This window comes from Nipponia nippon, unplaced genomic scaffold, assembly GCF_047370975.1.
Source record: "Nipponia nippon isolate SJK-2023a ecotype South Korea unplaced genomic scaffold, ASM4737097v1 scaffold_14, whole genome shotgun sequence".
Classification (NCBI taxonomy): domain Eukaryota; kingdom Metazoa; phylum Chordata; class Aves; order Pelecaniformes; family Threskiornithidae; genus Nipponia; species Nipponia nippon.
In genome coordinates this window covers 418,510-436,571 of record NW_028262330.1, presented here as the reverse complement: position 1 = coordinate 436,571, position 18,062 = coordinate 418,510, and the positions used below count along the sequence as shown (strand labels likewise).

The window sequence follows — 18,062 nt, the reverse complement described above, 5'->3', positions numbered from 1 at the left end:
AAGTCAGGAATGTGAATACAATCCCAGGACAGCATCAAATCTATATAAATGCAGCAACAAAAATAAAGGTGGCAGCCACAGAAGCTCATATCCTTGATAACAATCCTAGAGATCACCTGGGCCAAAGACTGAAGTGCTTTCAAAACACTGACATGGACCCCAATGCAAGGAAGGGGCCAACTGGGAGGCCTTAGGGACATCCTAAAACCTGAACATCATCATCCTCATTTTACCAACGGGGAAGTTGAGGCAAAGAGAGGCGGATGCAACATTAGACTGGATGTTCCGATTTATGCAGGAAGAGGCAGCAAAGCCCCAGCACTGCAGAGGATCTGTCCCCGCGCTCTCACCGGCAGTAGGGCAGTCACCCCCGCGCAGCAGAGCGGCAGTCAAACAAGGGCCCGTCGTTCAGCTCTGCCTGTCACACAGGTCCCCCTCAGCAACACAGAGCTCCCGGTCAGGCAGGCTACGCAAGAATGAAACCCCCAAACCCCCTGAGCCAGAAGCGTGTCTAAGGAAACCTGATGGACACTGGTGTCAGACCCCTCAGCTCAGGGGCACAAAGGATTGCCAAAGGAAGCCTCCATCTGTGGAGTGATGGTCCCATCCCAGCTGCTTGACCATGTCCTGGCTCACACCTGGACAGCCGTGTGTCCCCCATGCAGCCCTTCCCACCCCGCTCCAGCCAGGCCTCACTTAAGGAGTAGAAGCTCTTAAGCCCATCACACCTCGTGCTCCGCACAGGAGCCAGCCAGGTGGAAACAAAGGGCTGAACTTCACGGGAAGCGGGAGAAATGCAGAGAACCGCTGCTGGGGCGCATCCAAGCGCCACAGGCTGCCAATACCCTCCATGCGCCCCAGCACACAGCCAGGCACAGGTTTGGGACAGGATGAGGCACAGCCCTGGGATCCCAAAGCAGCCCCCATGAAGCAAAGCTGAGCCAGCATGCTGACAGCCTCACTGTGATGACAGCCACACTGCTAACGACCGGCACAAGCATCAGTAATGAGTCCACCATCCTTTACATAAACAGGAAAATATCAGTGAGATTTAGCCTTTAAAAACCCGAGCTTGAGATCACACTGGACACCAGGAGCAGGGGGAGAGACTGGAGCACAGCGTTCCCTCTTCCAGGGCTGTCCACCCACCTCCCAGCCACCCCTGGGGTGGAGCTGGAGAAGAGCCACCATACAGGAAGCACCTCCTCTGCTCCGCGGGACTGCTCCGACCCCCTGGGGCAGGCCAGGGAGCCTGGGGACCTGGGGACCCTCCACCCCTCGGACATATCCGTTCGCCGGAGAGAAGCCATCTGGCGTGGCTGGGCCCAGCCGGCGGGATGGGGGGGGCCATCCACGTGGCAGCCACCCTAGCTCTGCCCCGCCAGCAGATTGCAAACGCAGCTGCGGACACCCGCCGCCCCCCGCTCCAGGCAGGGCAGGCAGCAGATGCAGCTGCCTCCGTCCTGGGCAGCAGGACTTGGGGACAGCGATGGCCCCTCTGAGGGGTCCCAAAGGTGCTGATGAGGAAAGCAAGACCCTCGGAGCTGGGGCTCGCGTGTCAGACAAGCCACGAAACGGAGAGGCACACAGGGGTTAAAGTGCTAGGATACAGGCTTTGGGCTGCTCTCCCTTTTTTGGCAGGGAATACCCAAAAACTGCTAAATATGAACGCCAGGCTGCAAAACCAGACAGAATGGGCACTGCAGAGGCTGGGACAGGGACCCTCCCCAGGATGCTCCATATTAGCGACCCTGCAAAAGCCCCGTCCGGGAGCCCCTCCATGCCCGGGGACAGACAGAGGCACGCACGGACACACGTCCAAGTCCCCCAGCTCTGGTTCAGACCCTGGCACAGGAAGTGCCGGGAAGCCACGGCTCCCAGTGAGGGGGTCCTGGCTGGCATGGGCAGGGAGGGACGCACTGGGCAGTTCACCCTCAATATTAACCAGATGGAAACGGCACCACAGATGCTTTATGTCTACAAAGAGAAGAAAGCACCTAAGCACAACACATAACATCCACCATGTAAAACCCAGGAAGGGCCCCATGAAGTGCACTTAGTGACAAAATGGTCTGTCCTGCATCTCAAAAATATTCAGGCATTGGTAAGAGGAAGGAGGCGGTAAAGAAAAATAAAGATGCTTTTCCTCCATGTTTTCTGCTCTGTTTTCTGAATCCCGTGGAGCCCTCCTAGCCATGTCACCACTCACTTGCAGAGGCGAGATGCTCTCTGTGGCAATCTCTGCCCCGTGGTCTCTGCTTGGCACATCTCGTGCACTGCAGGTCTGCATCTAAGTCTTAGTTATCAGCACCCCCAGAACAACTAACTCAGGAAAAAGTCCCACACTTGAGAGCTGTTATACTGTGTACAAAACTCTAGGTCTCCAAAACTGAGCTGGAGCTCAGACTCTCCAGCACAGACTTCTCTATCATCTTCCTTCTGCATCACAGCCTTAATCCAGAAAAGAACATTTTAGCTATTTTTTCCCAAATTCTCAAGTTTAAAACAATGCACCAGTCAAGCCCGGTTTGCATTTTGCAGGAAAACAAAGGAAGTGGAAAGGACAGCCCAACGGGGAGCCTTTCCCCGGCCTCAAGCAAAGCCAGGCGGGCAAGAATAGCGGAGGACACAGCCCGGCCGGGTGCTGCTAGAACCCTGATGGATGGGATCTCAGTTTTGTCCATGTCAGGCTTTTAAAACCTGCTCGTCACTCCTCCAGCCAGCCAGCGCAGCCTCATTTTATTCCCTTCAACAAAGCAGCCTAATAACCTCATGACAGATGTGCCTGGGGGAACAGTTTGAAAGTAAATGCTCTCAAGGAACCCGATAGCAAAGGAAATACTGGCAAGCATCTTTTCTTAATGAACATCCCTCTGGAAATTTCTCAATACCAAGTGGTTTGGGGATTTCTTTTTGACCCGATAACAAACTTTGGATACACACAGCCCTGCTGACCTTCAGGGTTCATTGCATGAACCACCCTCATCATCTCGGCTCCTTTCAGTTCCCCTGCCACTTGCTACTGCCAAAAGCAGTGGCATCAGCGACCAGGTGGTGGGTCACTCGATGGCAATGCTGGAGCTGCTGCACGTGGTCCTTTCTTTTAACCTCAGACCTCTCGAAGTGCCGCAAGCCTGGGGTAAACCTGCTCAACGCCACCAGCACAGTCCTTCTGGAGCACAGCCATACCCTGGCCTTATTGAAGGGCTGGACTGAATGTAATACCCAAAAATGGCTTTTCTCCAGGTCTTTCTGGGCCCCACTGCAAAAAGGGGGAAAAGGTCAAAGCCCAGACACAAAGGGGTTCAAAAAGCCTAAGGAAGAGCTGTGAAATCACGATTATAGCCACAGGAGACTCAAGGCATCCCAGTAATGCCTCCCATGCCAGTGCTGTGATCCCGACGGGCAGTAAGGAGGTACCAATGGGCTGGACAAGGAACCATCACCCCAACAGAGGGTTCGAAATGGCTCAGCACTATTTCTGACAGCAAAATCATGAGGCCACCCAGTTCCCAGTGACACTCCCTCCCCAACAGTGTCACTGATTTGCCTGGGGACAACTCAAGAGCTTTCCCACCCGTGGGTCTCTGCAGGATGGGATGTCCATCTCGTGCCTCTGGTTGCACAAGGATTTTGGTACCCAGCTTGTCCTGACGGCACATTTGGCCACTGCCCTGAGTCCAGTGTGGTCTGGAGAAGGTCAAACATCCCAGGCACGAGAAAGGAGAGGGACTGTGACCCACAGGGTTTGTGTTTCCACCTCTGAGACAGACCAACGGCCATGAGCGTGATCCTCAGGGATGCCACCTTCAGCGATGGTGGCCTCAGAGGGACTGAGCATGGCTGCAGCTCCCCTGTTCAGCATTGCCTGTCTCCTACTCCTTGCACAGAGAAAAGAAAAGGACCTCAGGAAGCAAAACAACTCTCAAAAAAAGAGAAAAAGCTTAAAAATAGCCTGTCCTGCCCAGGGCCAAGAAAGGAAAGTAAACAGCCTCTGCTCCAGATGACCCTCCTCCTGGCTTCCTGCAGGGAAGCTGGCGTATTCATTACAACAACAGGAGCCAAAGGCAGGGCAGGGCTGCGGGGCCCTGCACCCCGCTCCCACCCGCGCGGTGCCGGTGTCCCACGCTGGCAGTCGCAGCTAATGCTCCAGGTCCCTGTGGGGATCCAGGTCCACATCCGTGACATCCTGGGCCAAGGCGTCCCTGCCCTGAGCAGGGTCCGGGATGGCCATGCTGCAGGGTTATCCCCACGATATTTTCCAGTCGATTTTTGGCACTAGCAGGGCTTCCCCAGCCCCACCAGCAGCATCCAATCCGCTGGCCAGTGTCAGAGGCAGCTGGCAGGGAAAGAGGTGGAGGTGCCAAGCATCGCCCTTCCTTCTCTTCCTCTGGAGGTACATGGGCCTCGGGAGGTGGAGTGTGAGCACAAAACAGTGTTACCATCGACACGTGCTTCCTTTTAACCCATTCCAAGCCAATTCAGGCAGCTCTGGCTCAATCCACCATTGCTGAAGATAGCTCATCCCCTCCCACAGCAGGGAAGGCCCAAAATCCTCTAAAATGAGATTTCCAAGTGCTTCCTTTCAGATGCAACCTCTGCCCCTGCCAGCCTCTGCCCACAACCACCATGCCTGGGCTGCGAACAGCTTGCTGTGGTGTCCCTTTGGGGACCAGACCTTTGCAAACCTCTCAAGGTAGCGGGATTTTGCCCAGCACCACACAGCCATGGCCCCCCTCTGCAGGGCCAGCTTTAAAAAGGTACCAATATTAATCCTGGCAGATGAGGGAGGCATGGGCTTTTCGAGATGGTACCTGCTGCAGGCAGCTCTGCTGGCTGTGCACAATGGCAGCAGCTCCTGCAAACCCACAGTCTTAACCCAAACGTCGTCCCTGCCAGCCAGGCACTTCGGGGCAAGGAATGCATGCCTTCATCCCCAGCTTGAACGCTCCCCAAGCAAGCACAGGGCCTGAGAAGCAGCAAAATATTTATGGGTCTTTCTATTTTGTGCTGCGGCATTGGAGATGTCTGCTCAGCGCGGTCGCTGCGTCCTCCCGGTCACCTCACGGCCAGGCACCAGCAGGTCACACGCCACCAGTTAAAGCTGTTCTTTAGGGATCTTGCAAATTGGGAAGAGGGGGCAGAGGTCTGGTTCAAATCCCAGTAGCTCATACAACAGCCAAGATTCTTCCGGAGAAGTCACAAGCAAATGGCATGGCTGGGACCTCGTAACTACGTGCTCCTCTCCCAGAAGGCAAGTCCCTCCTTGGGGGTCCCAGCCAAGCCAAGGGCGCCCAGATGCCATGAAGGGCTCTGGCTCCTGCCCAAGGGCTCCACATCTGCCGGTGGGAAGCACCACGGTTACACGGCATGTCATCCACCGTGGCTCATCCTGCTCCGCAGTCTGGCTGTGGGCACCCCGTGGGACCCAGGGCGGGTTCAAGAGGGAACATCTGCTCCTTCTTTCTTTCCTTTTTAAACAGAATACCTCAAGTAAGAGTCGAGGGGATGCTTTGTACAAGGAAACCTCTACGCACAGAGCTCAGGAGGAGACCAAAATAAACAGCAAGGGATGCTGGCTCCTCCGGGACCTGCTTCACAACTGGAGCCTCGGGCTCTGCCACGGCTGCAGCGCCCAACTGCTTCCCATTAAACATCCTCTGCCCCTCACGTGGTCTCTGTAACCCAGGGGTTATGTTTGCTTGCTTGCTTAAGCACGGAAAGCTTTTCTTGGGTCTTTCGACACGTAAGAGCCTTATGGGACTAAAGCAGCCAGGCGCCCCGTTATTTCACGTGATACAATGGTACTGTTTGAGAGCGCTGACTTTCTCTAAACTGCTACCAGATGGTCACCTCCTGTTCCTGGGGAGAAAAGAGGGGGAGGCTGCAGGTCTCATCTTTCAAGGAGACCTTGGAAACCCAACATAGCATTTACCGCTCACAGCCCTTAAAGCTTCCCAGACCCCTGTCACCAGGCAGCAGGATGCTCACAGTGGTTTTCTGGCCCAACTCTAGTGCAAAGTGAGTGTTCGCCCACATTACCATGGGGCCACCTGGGTTTGGCTTATCCGAATCCACTGTCCGTGATGCCATTGAATAGCTGCTGCCATCCGTAACAGAGGTGGATGCATTTTAACAAACTAAAGGCTCAGTTACAGGGACAAGTAGGCTGTTCTTCATGTATCTATAGTGTGTATATATACACTGTACATAAAACCTAAAGGTCCCGCAGCAGAAGGGGAAGGGAGCTCAAACCCTGCTGTAGGCGCAGAGCAGGATACCTCTATCCCATCCACAACAATAAGGTGCTCCCAACCGCACCAAGCCCCTCAGTGGGGTCAAAAAACATGGGGCTGAGACGGGCAATTCACCGGCAGGGCGGGCAGCAAGCGATGCTACACACACTGGCGGGGCTTTGTGAGTACACCAACAGCTTCAAAATGGCACGAGAAGTTTGGATCCTCTCTTACATCTGGGGAAATGAAAGCAGGAAACTTTAAAAGCACTTTTCCCGAAGCTGCCAGTCATCCAATGTAAGAGAGAAGAGAAGTCAGGGTTGCTGGATCCCCTCCCCGTGCTTGCGCCAGAAAGGTGTGAAACCTCCTGTTACCAATAAACCAACCTTGTGGCAACACATACATATAAACAGATATATATAAATATATATATATATATATATATATATATATAACAACCATCTGCTATTGTAGCCTGACTCTCATGCTATCCTGGGTCAGGTTATAAATGGTTTATGCACAAATAAAGCCTTTTTCTGACTTTACAAACAGCATTCAAAAGAAGTTGCAAGAGATTGCGTGGTCTGACACATAAATCGTGTGTAGAAGATAACGCTGGCAACGTGCTGTCAATATGCAATGCCTTCCTGAACCATGCAAATGGTACCAAGAGCTGAGTTATGGAAGAAATTTGGGGATAAGTGCAAGTTCAAGGCTCTGACATTAACCAAAGCTTTTCAAGCAGCATCTCACTCACACACAGTAAGCTACAAAGACAGCCTGAGACCAATGCAGCAAACCTCTCATTTACCAGAAATGAACATGCAAAGTCAAGACTAAGAATAGGAAAAAAATAAAATCCACACTCAGATTAATTCAAAATCCTAGCTTTCCAGTCCCTGTATTGCAGTTCTAGAAAGGTTTGAGCTTTGATTCTCCGTTACACTTTGGTTTATATAACCATTAACCCTCAGCAAAATGCTTCCAGCTCAGACCAGTATATTTTACATCCCTTATATTCATTTCATACTTGTACAGAAAATTACATAAAATACAGGGTATACAGCCCAGCAGATTGCATTACTGGCTCTGCCACAGGCTCTCTGCAGCTTTTGCCTCTGGTCTGTGCTCCAGTTTCCTTTCATAAGGGGAGGAGGAAGGAGAAAAATAAATCTTCTCTGCGCCTCCCAGGGGACTGCAGATTTGGTTTGGTTCACTAGTATTTCTAAAACACCTTAAAATTATTACCCAGAAGGCAAAGTATGATGCAGGTGGTCTGGCAGACCCCAGACCGCCCTGTGCTACCAGCTTCGGTGCTGGTACCACACAGGGTGTAGGAATCCATAAGCACCCAGACGCCATCCCCATGAGTCACGACTCCCAACACCCACAAAGGGGACACGGAGAGTGACTCAGGTGGGCGACCAGCCACAGTCGCGGGGACTGGGTGATTAAATCACTAAGTGATTAAGTCTCCAGCTGAGCCTCTCTGATGGGTGGTGTTGCAACGTGCTGGTTAAAAAGCTACAGGAAAGGGTAAATTAGTGAAAGCGGCTAAAGGAGGGACCTGGGAGCCATTCAGGCCTGCAGCACTGCCTGCACTGCCCGCTAGCCCTGCCTGTACTGTCCACTGATTGCTGGTACCACTGCAGCCAGCTCTGGCGTCTCTGTTGGAGGGGACACCCAGCACCTCAATGCGAGCACTTGTTGAAAAGTCCTGAAGTGGGTGCAAACCGCCAACCTCTCCACAGGCAAAGCAGAGAGGTACGAGGACCAAACAGCACCCTGCAGGTATGAAAGGAGAGGTGGCCGGGACACAACCCTGGCCCCATGCTGAAGAGCACGGCAGGGCAGCCCACCCTGGTCCCACAAAGAGTTCCCCTGACAGACCCTGACCCCCACCAAACAGGCACATCCTCATCTGGAACTGGACTCAGACCCATCAACTCATTTTACAGGCTTCAAACAAGCTTAACCAGGATTTAGGGTCACTTGGCCTGTTGCCTCTACATCCCACCTCTAATGATCAAGAAGGTGCCAGAGCTCACTGCAGCAGGAGGAGGGAGGGAAAGGGAAAGAGCCTGCAGAATGGTCCTGCAGAAAGACATGGACTTGAATATCAAATATCAGAGTTAGAAACACGAATATCTGGAGCGATTATGGGCTCTGAAGTCTCCATTATTGTCTTTGGATTTATGACAAGTCCCAGTCCAGGCTTTTGCGGCTGCTGTCTGGGTCCTGGCTCCTGGGAAAACGGGCTGAGCAGCTCCCTGCAAGGGAGGGCTGCAAAACAGAAAATAAACCAGCACCCACACAGTGTGGCCACAGGACACCCGGAGGTGCCAGGACTTTCACTTAGCAGCAGGTTTGCTGGCATTTATTGGCCAAGAGATGCAGACATGGTCACTCAAATGTATTAGGCATGACCCAACATGTTCTAAAGGTGCTTCCTACTCACTCCACTGCCATAAACCACCAACAGGCAATGAACAAAGAGTAAAGCTGGAGAATGATTATATTTTAGGTGAGCTTCTTACTAAGGGAAAGATGCTACCAAGATCCCAGAGACTGGCAAGTACTTGGAAGTGCCAGTATGGTGTACACACTCCAAACCTTGACTTACCTCCAGGCACCAGCAGTTCACTTGCACGGCCAAAGTAGCTACCCTCATCCACTCTCTGTCCCTTCCCATTCAGCCACTTTTGAAAGGTTTATGATTAGCGCAACACGGTGCTCACTTTGCCCAAGACTGATCTTAAATGGACAGCAAGAGCTTACCCGTACCAGCCAACACTGGAAACCCTCCATGCTGACGCAGAGCCAAGGACACTCTGCTCCACACTGCAGTGGTTGCCCGTCCCCAAGGACATGTAGCTCAGCCCTCCTTGCATAAGACGACTATAAACAACGACCTTTGGATGATCCTACATCCTAACCAGGGCCAGAGGCTATCCCCAGAGCCCAGCTCACATGGATGGAGCGATCCACATCCTGTTCTTCCCATTCCCACTCCCTTACAACCTTTTTATTCCCAAGGAACTAAATATACATAGGGAAAAAAAACCAACCCGCAATGGCAGGTCTCTGCTGCTGTAACCAGGCAGGTGCGATTTTTCCACTCTGCACATGAAAGGCCAGTTCTGTAGGGGAAGATACAACTCCTGCTGGGGAAGACACAACTTTGCCTTCCCACAAGCACCTTCCCCCACCATGTGCTGATTTGGCAGAAAACTCTCATCCACCTCATCCTTTTGCCTCTGGTTCAGAAACATAGATAGGAAGAGTGAAAAAGAAAGAAAACTCTCCAAAGCACCTGCAAAGCTTGTCATCAGAGGTGACCAGCTATCTCAGAGCAGCACACTACATCCACCAGCTGGGAGAGTGGTGCTGGCTCTACCCATGCTGGGCTGGTGATGAAGAGCACCAGAAGAGACTAGTTGCAGCATAATTTTGGGGGGACAGCCCAGGAAATCCAACAATTGACATTCAGGAGCTTTGCTTCACTCCTAGGATTGAGGTGATCTGAGATATAATCTGAAAGACCTTTTTGCATTTCCTTTTCCAGGTGCTGAACCTCCGTGCACGTGGGACCGTTAGTCACAGACCCAGCCTCCCAGCCCACTCCCATGCATGCAAACCCAGGAGAGCACTCATCCTGAAGACCCACAGCAGGGCTTACAGGAGAGACCCTGAATCCAAGTGAGATGCTTACACAAACGTGAAGCACGTCCCCTCTCTGGGGCTTTTCACCATATTGAATTCAAGACACATCACCCACATAACATTGCGACTATCCCTCTGGCACGTTCCTGCTAATATTAGCAACAGGGTTGAGTCCCAGCATCCGCAGCACGCGGGCAGCAGCTGCTCCCCACAGCAGCAGGCGTGCCAGCCCTGAGCAGCCCAGGGGATGCACCACAGCCACGTGTCCCAGAGACATCCCGGGCATTTGCTGGAGTAAATTTTAAGGACAAGCCCACGAGATTCATGCACATAGAAAAGCCTATTTCTAATACAGCCCTCCCCGAAAACAACCTGGCTGATTTTTTTTTGTCTTTAATGACCCTTAAAACCACAACATAACTTAGCCCAACTCAGTAGTACCTCACTGAGACAAAGTCTTTGGCTGAAATACTAGAAATACCGTGCGTCGGGTGGTGCAAGAAGTATGTGTCTGTAGGGAAAGTGTCCAATAGTGGGGAAGGAAAATAAATAAAGACAAAAGAAACAGAGAAGCCTTCCTATCAGCACTCATGTGAGCTGGTAGGGCTGGAGGCTCCTTGCCCTCAGTGCCCAGCTCCACGCAGCGCACAACCACTCAGACCGCAGAGCTGCCAAGGCTCGCCCACCAGCGAGCATATGCTCTCTGAGGGAGCTGGGCTATGGGGAATGGGTAAATCAGGGATTAAGAACCATCAGTGAAGGCTGTCTCGTGGTTTCTGCCAGAGCGAAGCTGCAACCCTGTGTGCCCCCCAGGCTCCAGCTCCGGACATCACACTGAATCTCTCAGCACCACCCTGCCACTCCCCGCACATACAGCCCCACTCAGCATTTATCATCATTCACAGCTTACACCCACTATGACATTTTGTGTTTCAACATTATGAGGAAATGAATTTGGTGTCGACTGACAGCACTGGCAAAGGCAAAGAGCACTCAGCATCACTGCTGCCAACTCACCATCAGCGATTGCCAGCAAAAATGCACCTCAGTCACCCACGAGACTCTGCTCGGCAGCAACCACATCCCACCGGGATGAGGGGCCGGAGCAGGTCTCTTCTATCTTACTACCATGCAATAGATCATGAGCGCACAGTGCTTTAAATCCTTAGCAGGAAGATGAGTACCACATTGTGGAGTTACCTTTGGGCATCATCACAACCAACCAAAGCTGTGAACAGGGACATCCGCCCCTCTCCGCAGTCGACCATCGCAGATGCCGACACCCCCATATCACCTAACCTGAACAGGGTCAGGATGGTGTGGGGTTTACACAACGTTAACACACTGCACAAGCATCCCACCACCCAGGTTGATTTACTGCTACAGGTTCCCTTCCCTGCCACTCAGGGGTCCGTGTCTGAGACTCTGGGGAGCTGAGCCACCCGCAGCCCCCTCTAAGGCAGAGGCGAGCTTGGGAAGCACTGCCACAACCGTGGCTGAACCAGCTACACTTCCGAAAACCCACCAAAATCCATAAACCCAGGGGGAGAACCACTATGCTTTGTAAATCCCAGCAAACCACAGACTTAATAATGCTCTCCCCCATTAGAGACCAGGAATCTTTTGCCAGTCAAATAAACGGGATTAGTGCCCTCCCCGCAGGACCTGCTGGCTCGGTGCGAGGTGGCCGCATGTACTGCTGCCTGGATGTGACCATTCCCATTGCACCATCAGGCACAAGGAAGAATGCACTCTGCTGTGCTTCCCTCTCGCATGTTGCTTTGATTTGGAAACTAAACTGGAATTGAGTATCTCATACTCCTTCCCCCTCCCAAAGGGCTCTTGCATCCTCCTCTGGCTCATGGAGGCTGGCAGCTCCCACACCAGCAGCCCACAGCCAAGCCTGCAACTCCCTGCCTTCTGCAACCCAGCAGGTACAAGAAACCTGTTGGTCCTACATCGGGGAGGGATGCTACGAGGAAAGCAGGCAGGGATGCTATGAGGAAAGCAGGCAGGAACAGCCAGGGTGATTCAGGAGGGTAGGCAGCATGTGACCGGCAAGAACAAAGCGGGCTCTGGCTGCTGGGTGATCTGGTGTTTCTTCTCTGTGGTATTTTTGGCTGATCTTTCCTGCTTGGCCACAGGCTGCATGGGGCTGAGATGCCCACCCAGCAGACACAAACACTGCATCTCCTGCCCTACAGACTAGAAATCAATTGCCTTGTTCTTGGGAAGCTGCTATGCAACTCAGAAAACTAATTAAATTATGAAACAGTAGCCTGGATCCCTGCTCAAGGGCAAGGCCAGACCTTTTGGCTGCAGATGCACAGAGCTTTCCCCAGCCTCTCCCTCTGCACAGGCAGGAACCATAAAGCGCTCCATCGACTGAAAAAAATCTCACTGCGGAGTGGCTCGGCGTCACGGAGGAGCACACACAGCCTGAATAAGCAGCCCTGGGGCTCACAGCAGAGCCTTTATCATATCCAAGTAGGGAATTAGTCATTCTTCAGAGATTTAAATGCAATTGGGGCAGGTGAGAGGAAAGGCTGTAATTACATCAGCACACAGGAGCCCTGCGGTGGGGAAGGTCACAGAGTCCCCAAAGGACAGTTACAAAGGCATCGTTGAACCCTGAGTGCCAAACTCATGGTGTATTTGGGTCGCTCTCTGCATCCCAACACTTGTTAGTCCCAGTCTTCCTAAGGGATGTGACTTCCCTCAGCCTCCTGCTAAGCTCCCCACTCCCAACTTCAGCTGAAGAAAGCCCAGGGGCTGGAGAAAGAGGATGTGAACGTGGCTAAACCTTACGAGGAGGGCTGCAGAGACACCAGCTCTGCCACCCGTTTCCTGGCTGACCTGGAAGAGGAACCCTTGCGCTCTCAGCTTCCTCAGCTACCCAGCAGGAAAAACACCACCGCGCTCCTTCCCAAAGGCAAGGCTGGATTCACCAGGAGGCGGTGAAGTCGTCTCAGCCTATAGCTACATGCGCAGCCCCGGATAAGCTTTCACTGTGGCCCCCAGATCTCCGCTATTTCTTGGTTTTTGTTTTTTTTTTTTTTTTTTTTTTTTTTTTTCTAGAAACCGCTGCACGAAGCTCAGTTTGGGTAACTGCCAGGATGTGAGAGTGCTTAGGGATGGAGCTGCTCTTCCAAAACTCTGCTTAGGAAGATGAGCTCCCCCAAGCCAATCTCTCAACGCCTGCTTCAGACGCAACCCCCCACCCCTCTTCTGCCTGTCTTTGACTCTCATACCCATATGGCAGTAGCATGCTTCTCCGCTAGCTATTTTCTTGCCTGAAAAAGCCAGCATGCTGGGCAAGAGCCACAGACACCCAGGGAGAAGGCATCCCCGTCCGCACGCCAAGAGGATTGCAAGGAGATACTCCATCAGAGCACAAGGCAACGCTATCAGGCAGCTGGAGCTCTGCCATGGGACAACTGCAAAGCTTTCCAGGGCAGGCAGCTCCTGCTATGGACATATTTGAAACTTGGGTTCATTATCTACTTCCCAGCTACTCTAGGGCTGCGTTCACATCCAAAATCTGGGAGTCGACAGAAGGGCTGGTGCCTGGAGTTTCACAGACGTTTAGTCGTGTCAGGCGTGTGTTTTCAGCTAAAAACGTACATAAATCAACTCGGGCAAGGCAGGAAAGGAAAAACGTCCCGTAAGATCCTGCCTTAGCAGATACCGCCCGGGCGCAACGCCGCTCCGAACAAAAGACACCGCAGCCCGACGGCGGCCCGGCAAGCACCGGCCCCCGGCTCCGGCGCTGCCGGGGGATGCGGGCTGGCCGCCGGCCGCCCTCGGGCACCCCGCTCCTTCCAGCCCTGCCCACCCGGGCGGGCGCGACCCCGGCAGCGGCCAGGTCCCCCCCCCGGGCACAGCCGGGGCGGCGGCAGCGGGGGAAGGCGGGGGGCAGCCGGACCCCGGGGCGGGCGGGCTCAGCCGCGCTCCGCCGCCGCCCCCCCCCCGCCCGGCGCGGTGCCTGCGAGGGGCGCGGGCGGCTCCGCACTGCCCAGCCCGGCACGGCGGCAGCTCCTCCCGCTCTTTCCACACTTTAGCCCCAAAAGCAGCACCCGCCCCGTCCCCGCGGCCACCCACCTTCGAAGTCGGAGATGATGCCCTCCAGGTGGGCGTTGACGGCCGGGTCGGCCATGGCGGGGCGCGGGGCGCGGGCGGACGGGTACGCGCAGCCGCCGCCGCCTGCGGCCGAATGAATGGCGGAGGGGGAGCGGCTGCGGCCGCCCCCGGTGCCGGCGGGCAGCCTGCCATGCCGCCCGGCCCGGCCCAGCCCAGCCCGGCCCGGCCCCCTCGCCGCGCACTGGCTGCTCCCCACGCCCGTCACGCCGCGCCCCCCCCCTCCGCGCAGCGGCGGGAGGGGACCCCCGCACGGCCCCGGGTGGGTGGGTGGAAGGGAGCCCAGGCGGCAGCCGGGCACTGCCCGCCCGGCGGCAAACGAGCGTCTTGCAGTCTGGAGCTTGTCCCGCATCCCGGGGCCGGGCCCAGGAAGCACGGGCTGAACCCCACGCCCGATGCCGGCCGTCCTGCGTCTGGGCCTGTTCGGCGCGAAGCCCCTGGCAAGAGGTAACAACCTTGGGTGACAACCCATCACAGAAGCGATGGCACCAGCCTGAATGGGTGGGTTGCACCACTGATGTTCTTGAGCACCAATAACCCATTCACTTTTCAATTTGCCCTGGTTTGGAAAGGAGCAACTTGGCCACCCTCCTCTATGTTTATGATTTCTCAAAATCAAACCAAAGCACTAGCTAGCAGTGCTAACCCATCACTACAAAATCCAAGCCACTTCTGCAGCCAGCTCTGGAAAACCACCACTGAAGCAGCAGCAGAAGCTGCAAAACCTGCCCCAAAGCCGAGCGTGCAGCCGGGCCTGTGCTGTGCCCCGTGCTGCCGCAGCTCACTGCCTCTCCAGCCAGAGCCAGCGAGGCAAGCACCAGCTCTGGGCATCGACACCAGCCCCTTCCACGGCACTGCTGCCTCCTCTGCACCTCTCACACCCTCTCCATTTGTGCATCTCTCTGCCCGTTCTCTGATGTTTCTCCCTTCCCGTGTTGATTCAGATCCTGCCCTCTTGACCCTCTTTTTATCCTCCCCGCCCTGTGTTTTAGTAGCATCATTTAAAAGTGATGAGACCCACTGAAATGTGTCCGGGCATATCAACAGGAAAAGAGCAATTAATGGGCTGAGGTTTTAGTCCACTTTGGGTGAACCATAAAGAAAAATTATGCAAAACACTAGTACTGTTACCATCTTTTACTGCAGAAAGTACATGCTTCATCACTTACGTCACACTTTTAATTTTACGCTTCCAAAGTCTGCAAACACCACAGACTCCCCAAGAGTGTACATGAACCAGAAAATGAAACCAACAGCACCAATTTCCCAGACTCAAGAAGTTCTAGGTTTTCCATACTGTTAATAGCTTGAGGTTTTAATCCAAGGAAACGCATTACTTTAAACCATGAGAACTGCTTAAATAGTCTTAAGAATGTCCCTTTAAAATAGAAGTATGGTATTTTAAGGTAGATACAGTGGTTTTCCTCCCCTTTCACAGACAGCAGCGCTCACCTCTTTCATTTCTTGCATTCCTAGCGATGTCAGAAACCAACATACCACAACAGTGCAGAGAGGAACAGGCTTTGTATCTCTGTGCAATCACAATATGGAAATGTGAATGCCTCCCCATGCAATACACCATCCATAAAGCCACCGGTGCGCGTCTCCCTGGCAGCCCCACTGCCTGAAGGCCGGTACCTGTTCCCGACACCATAGAGAACAGGAACAACCGTGGACCTGCGGCTCTTGTGCCGCTGGGCTCAGGGCCTGGGTGTCAGGTCCCTGCCACCCCCACATCTACACACACTCTGCAGGGAGTGGTGGCAACTGCCACATTGCACAGCATCACATGCGGGCTGAACCGCACCAGTGGCATCGATTTTCGAAAGAAAGTGGCTTTATTTTTCTTTTCTCAAGTGCTCTTACGCAGGTCACATCCACAATCCATTTCAAGCAGGTAAAAATGTAGCTGTCAATAATTAACCATCGTTACTGAGTGAGAAAAAAGTGACTTTGTTAAAAACTGTCCATGACTCCCTTGCTGGAGGAGCAGAACCTAGATCAGCCTTTTATGAAGGCGGTTAAGCATCATAACTCCTCAGTACACTCTCATCACCAAGGTTGTAGAATGGGTTTAATGGAGGAAAAAAATGAACTAATCAAGAAAAACTAAAAATCAATATTGTAAAAAAGATTAAAAAGCAACGATAGGGTCAATCTGAGGAAGGACCGAGCACATTTTTTGATGTTCAGATTCTCCCCCCTTGCAAACACCGTAAGATCCAGTCACATGGGGATCGGTGGGGCACTGTGATAGAACTCTGTTTTTGAGGTCAATCAGAGGTAAGAAGTAGTAAACCGCTAGAAAAAACCCTATTGTTTGATGGACTGTGAGTAGTGAGTGTCACGATGACGTCCGACAGCCTCATGAAGCTAGTGAAGAAACTCACAGCTCTCTCAGCAGAAGAGTTTGAGGCAGTTTGGTTTAGTCCCAGCTCCTTGGGTCACTCTGCATTTGCTAAGCAAAGACAATGCTATCATCCTGGATCTAATAAAGGTTTAGCAAATCAACAGGCCTAGAGGAGAGCCCCAAGAAGTGTGAAATAAAATATCCGGACTATAAGTAGGAGTTCTTTTTCATTAAAACCAGCTGGTTAATATTGCACTTGTGCACCTAAGGCACTGAGAAGGGGAGAGACGGATGGAAAATTACAGCAACTAAAGAATAACAAGAATATCCAGAGCTCTAATAGTAAATATTTAAAGCAGGAAGGTATGTAAACAACTCACCCCACAGCACATAGCCCAAGCGCCTGCTAATAGAGCAGGATGAAGCTTTCCTCCAGGGAGATAAGCCCATCCTTCTCTCTCCTGGAGACTTTCTTGCACCTTTATCTGATTTAGCCACAGTCAGAGGCATGGCTTTATAAGAGCATAAGACCAAAAAAAAAAAATCATTCACTTCTCCAGCCTGCACACAAGAACTAAACACCATTTCATCTGGTTTTCTACCTGCACCCTGAACCAAGAAGTTTGTGTTTAGCTAAATAATACGTTTAGAAAGGCAGGCAACCCTGGGAAGCTCAGCACCCATCCCAGAGGGATGGAGAATCCACCACCTCCCCTGGAATTTGTTTCTGGGGATGCTTGTCAGCATAGCACCAGCGTGCGTCGTACTGCTCATCCAAATGCAGCTTCAGCACAGGCCCTGCTTTGCCCTTGTCTGGTAGATCGAGCAGATTAAGGACCCTGAGCCTTCTCCTGATGAAAGATCTCCCACACTGATCACATCACCTACATTCCCTTTGATAAGCTAATCAAGTTCTGTTCCTTCTGTCCTTCGTGTCAGGTATTTTCTTTGGTCCCTTAATCACTTATCTGGCTTTCCTGCTCCTTTCTCCCAACATTTCACAGGTGTTTGTCATTGGATTTTTATTTTTATTTTAATAAAGAGAGAGAACTCACTTTTCAAAAGAAAGAGAGCAGATCACATCTCTTCTGTTGCTTGTTGCTCCCTTTGCTTACACAACCAAGGGTCTCATTAATGGGTTTTGTTGTATCAGAGGACTCACCTCGAGCTCCTGGTCAGCTGAGACCTTCAGGATACCGTACACAGCAACTGCTGCCCAAGACACAATCCCTTCTCTGCAAACCACTGGCTGCAGGAGGGCTTTAAGTAAATTACTTTCTTTGCCCTATTACATTACAATGGAAATATTTCTTGTTTCCTTACTAATCTAGGCCACTAAGGGCACTGACTCACCAGCCCTTTTTCCTTCACCATTGCTCTGCTCTTCAGATGAGCAATAAACTTCCTGCAAAGTTGTTTTGTTGGCCTAGAAGTGATTTCCTGCCCCTGAAAAGGCAGTCTGTAAAATCTGCTGATCACTTAGTTATAGATACCAAGCTAAACCTAGCTTGATGTCATGATAGCTGCCAGATGCAAGAAACCTTTCCTCTTGTCCCCTGGGCACCTCACCCCTGGGCTCTCCTGCCCTCCAGGCAGTGATGTACCTCAAGGGCTTCTCCAGATCACAGCACAACCTCCTCCAGAAGCAGCCAGTGCTGGTCACTGCCTCTGCCCTG

General features: G+C 52.7%; 1 protein-coding gene across 7 annotated transcripts in view; it reads right to left on the bottom strand.

Annotated features, from left to right (window-relative positions):
* The window catches only part of SEPTIN9 (septin 9), a 142,586-nt gene that overhangs the window by 60,017 nt on the left and 64,507 nt on the right, over positions 1–18,062 (bottom strand). Inside the window, exon 1 of one of the 7 annotated variants that reach the window (XM_087750588.1) lies at positions 14,001–14,188. The exons of the other annotated variants lie outside the window; for them this stretch is intronic. Within the exon in view, the coding sequence (XP_087606714.1) occupies positions 14,001–14,055 (55 nt within the window). The 5' untranslated portion in view covers positions 14,056–14,188. Of the gene's footprint in view, positions 1–14,000; positions 14,189–18,062 lie in introns of those variants that run through there. 7 annotated transcript variants of the gene reach the window in all.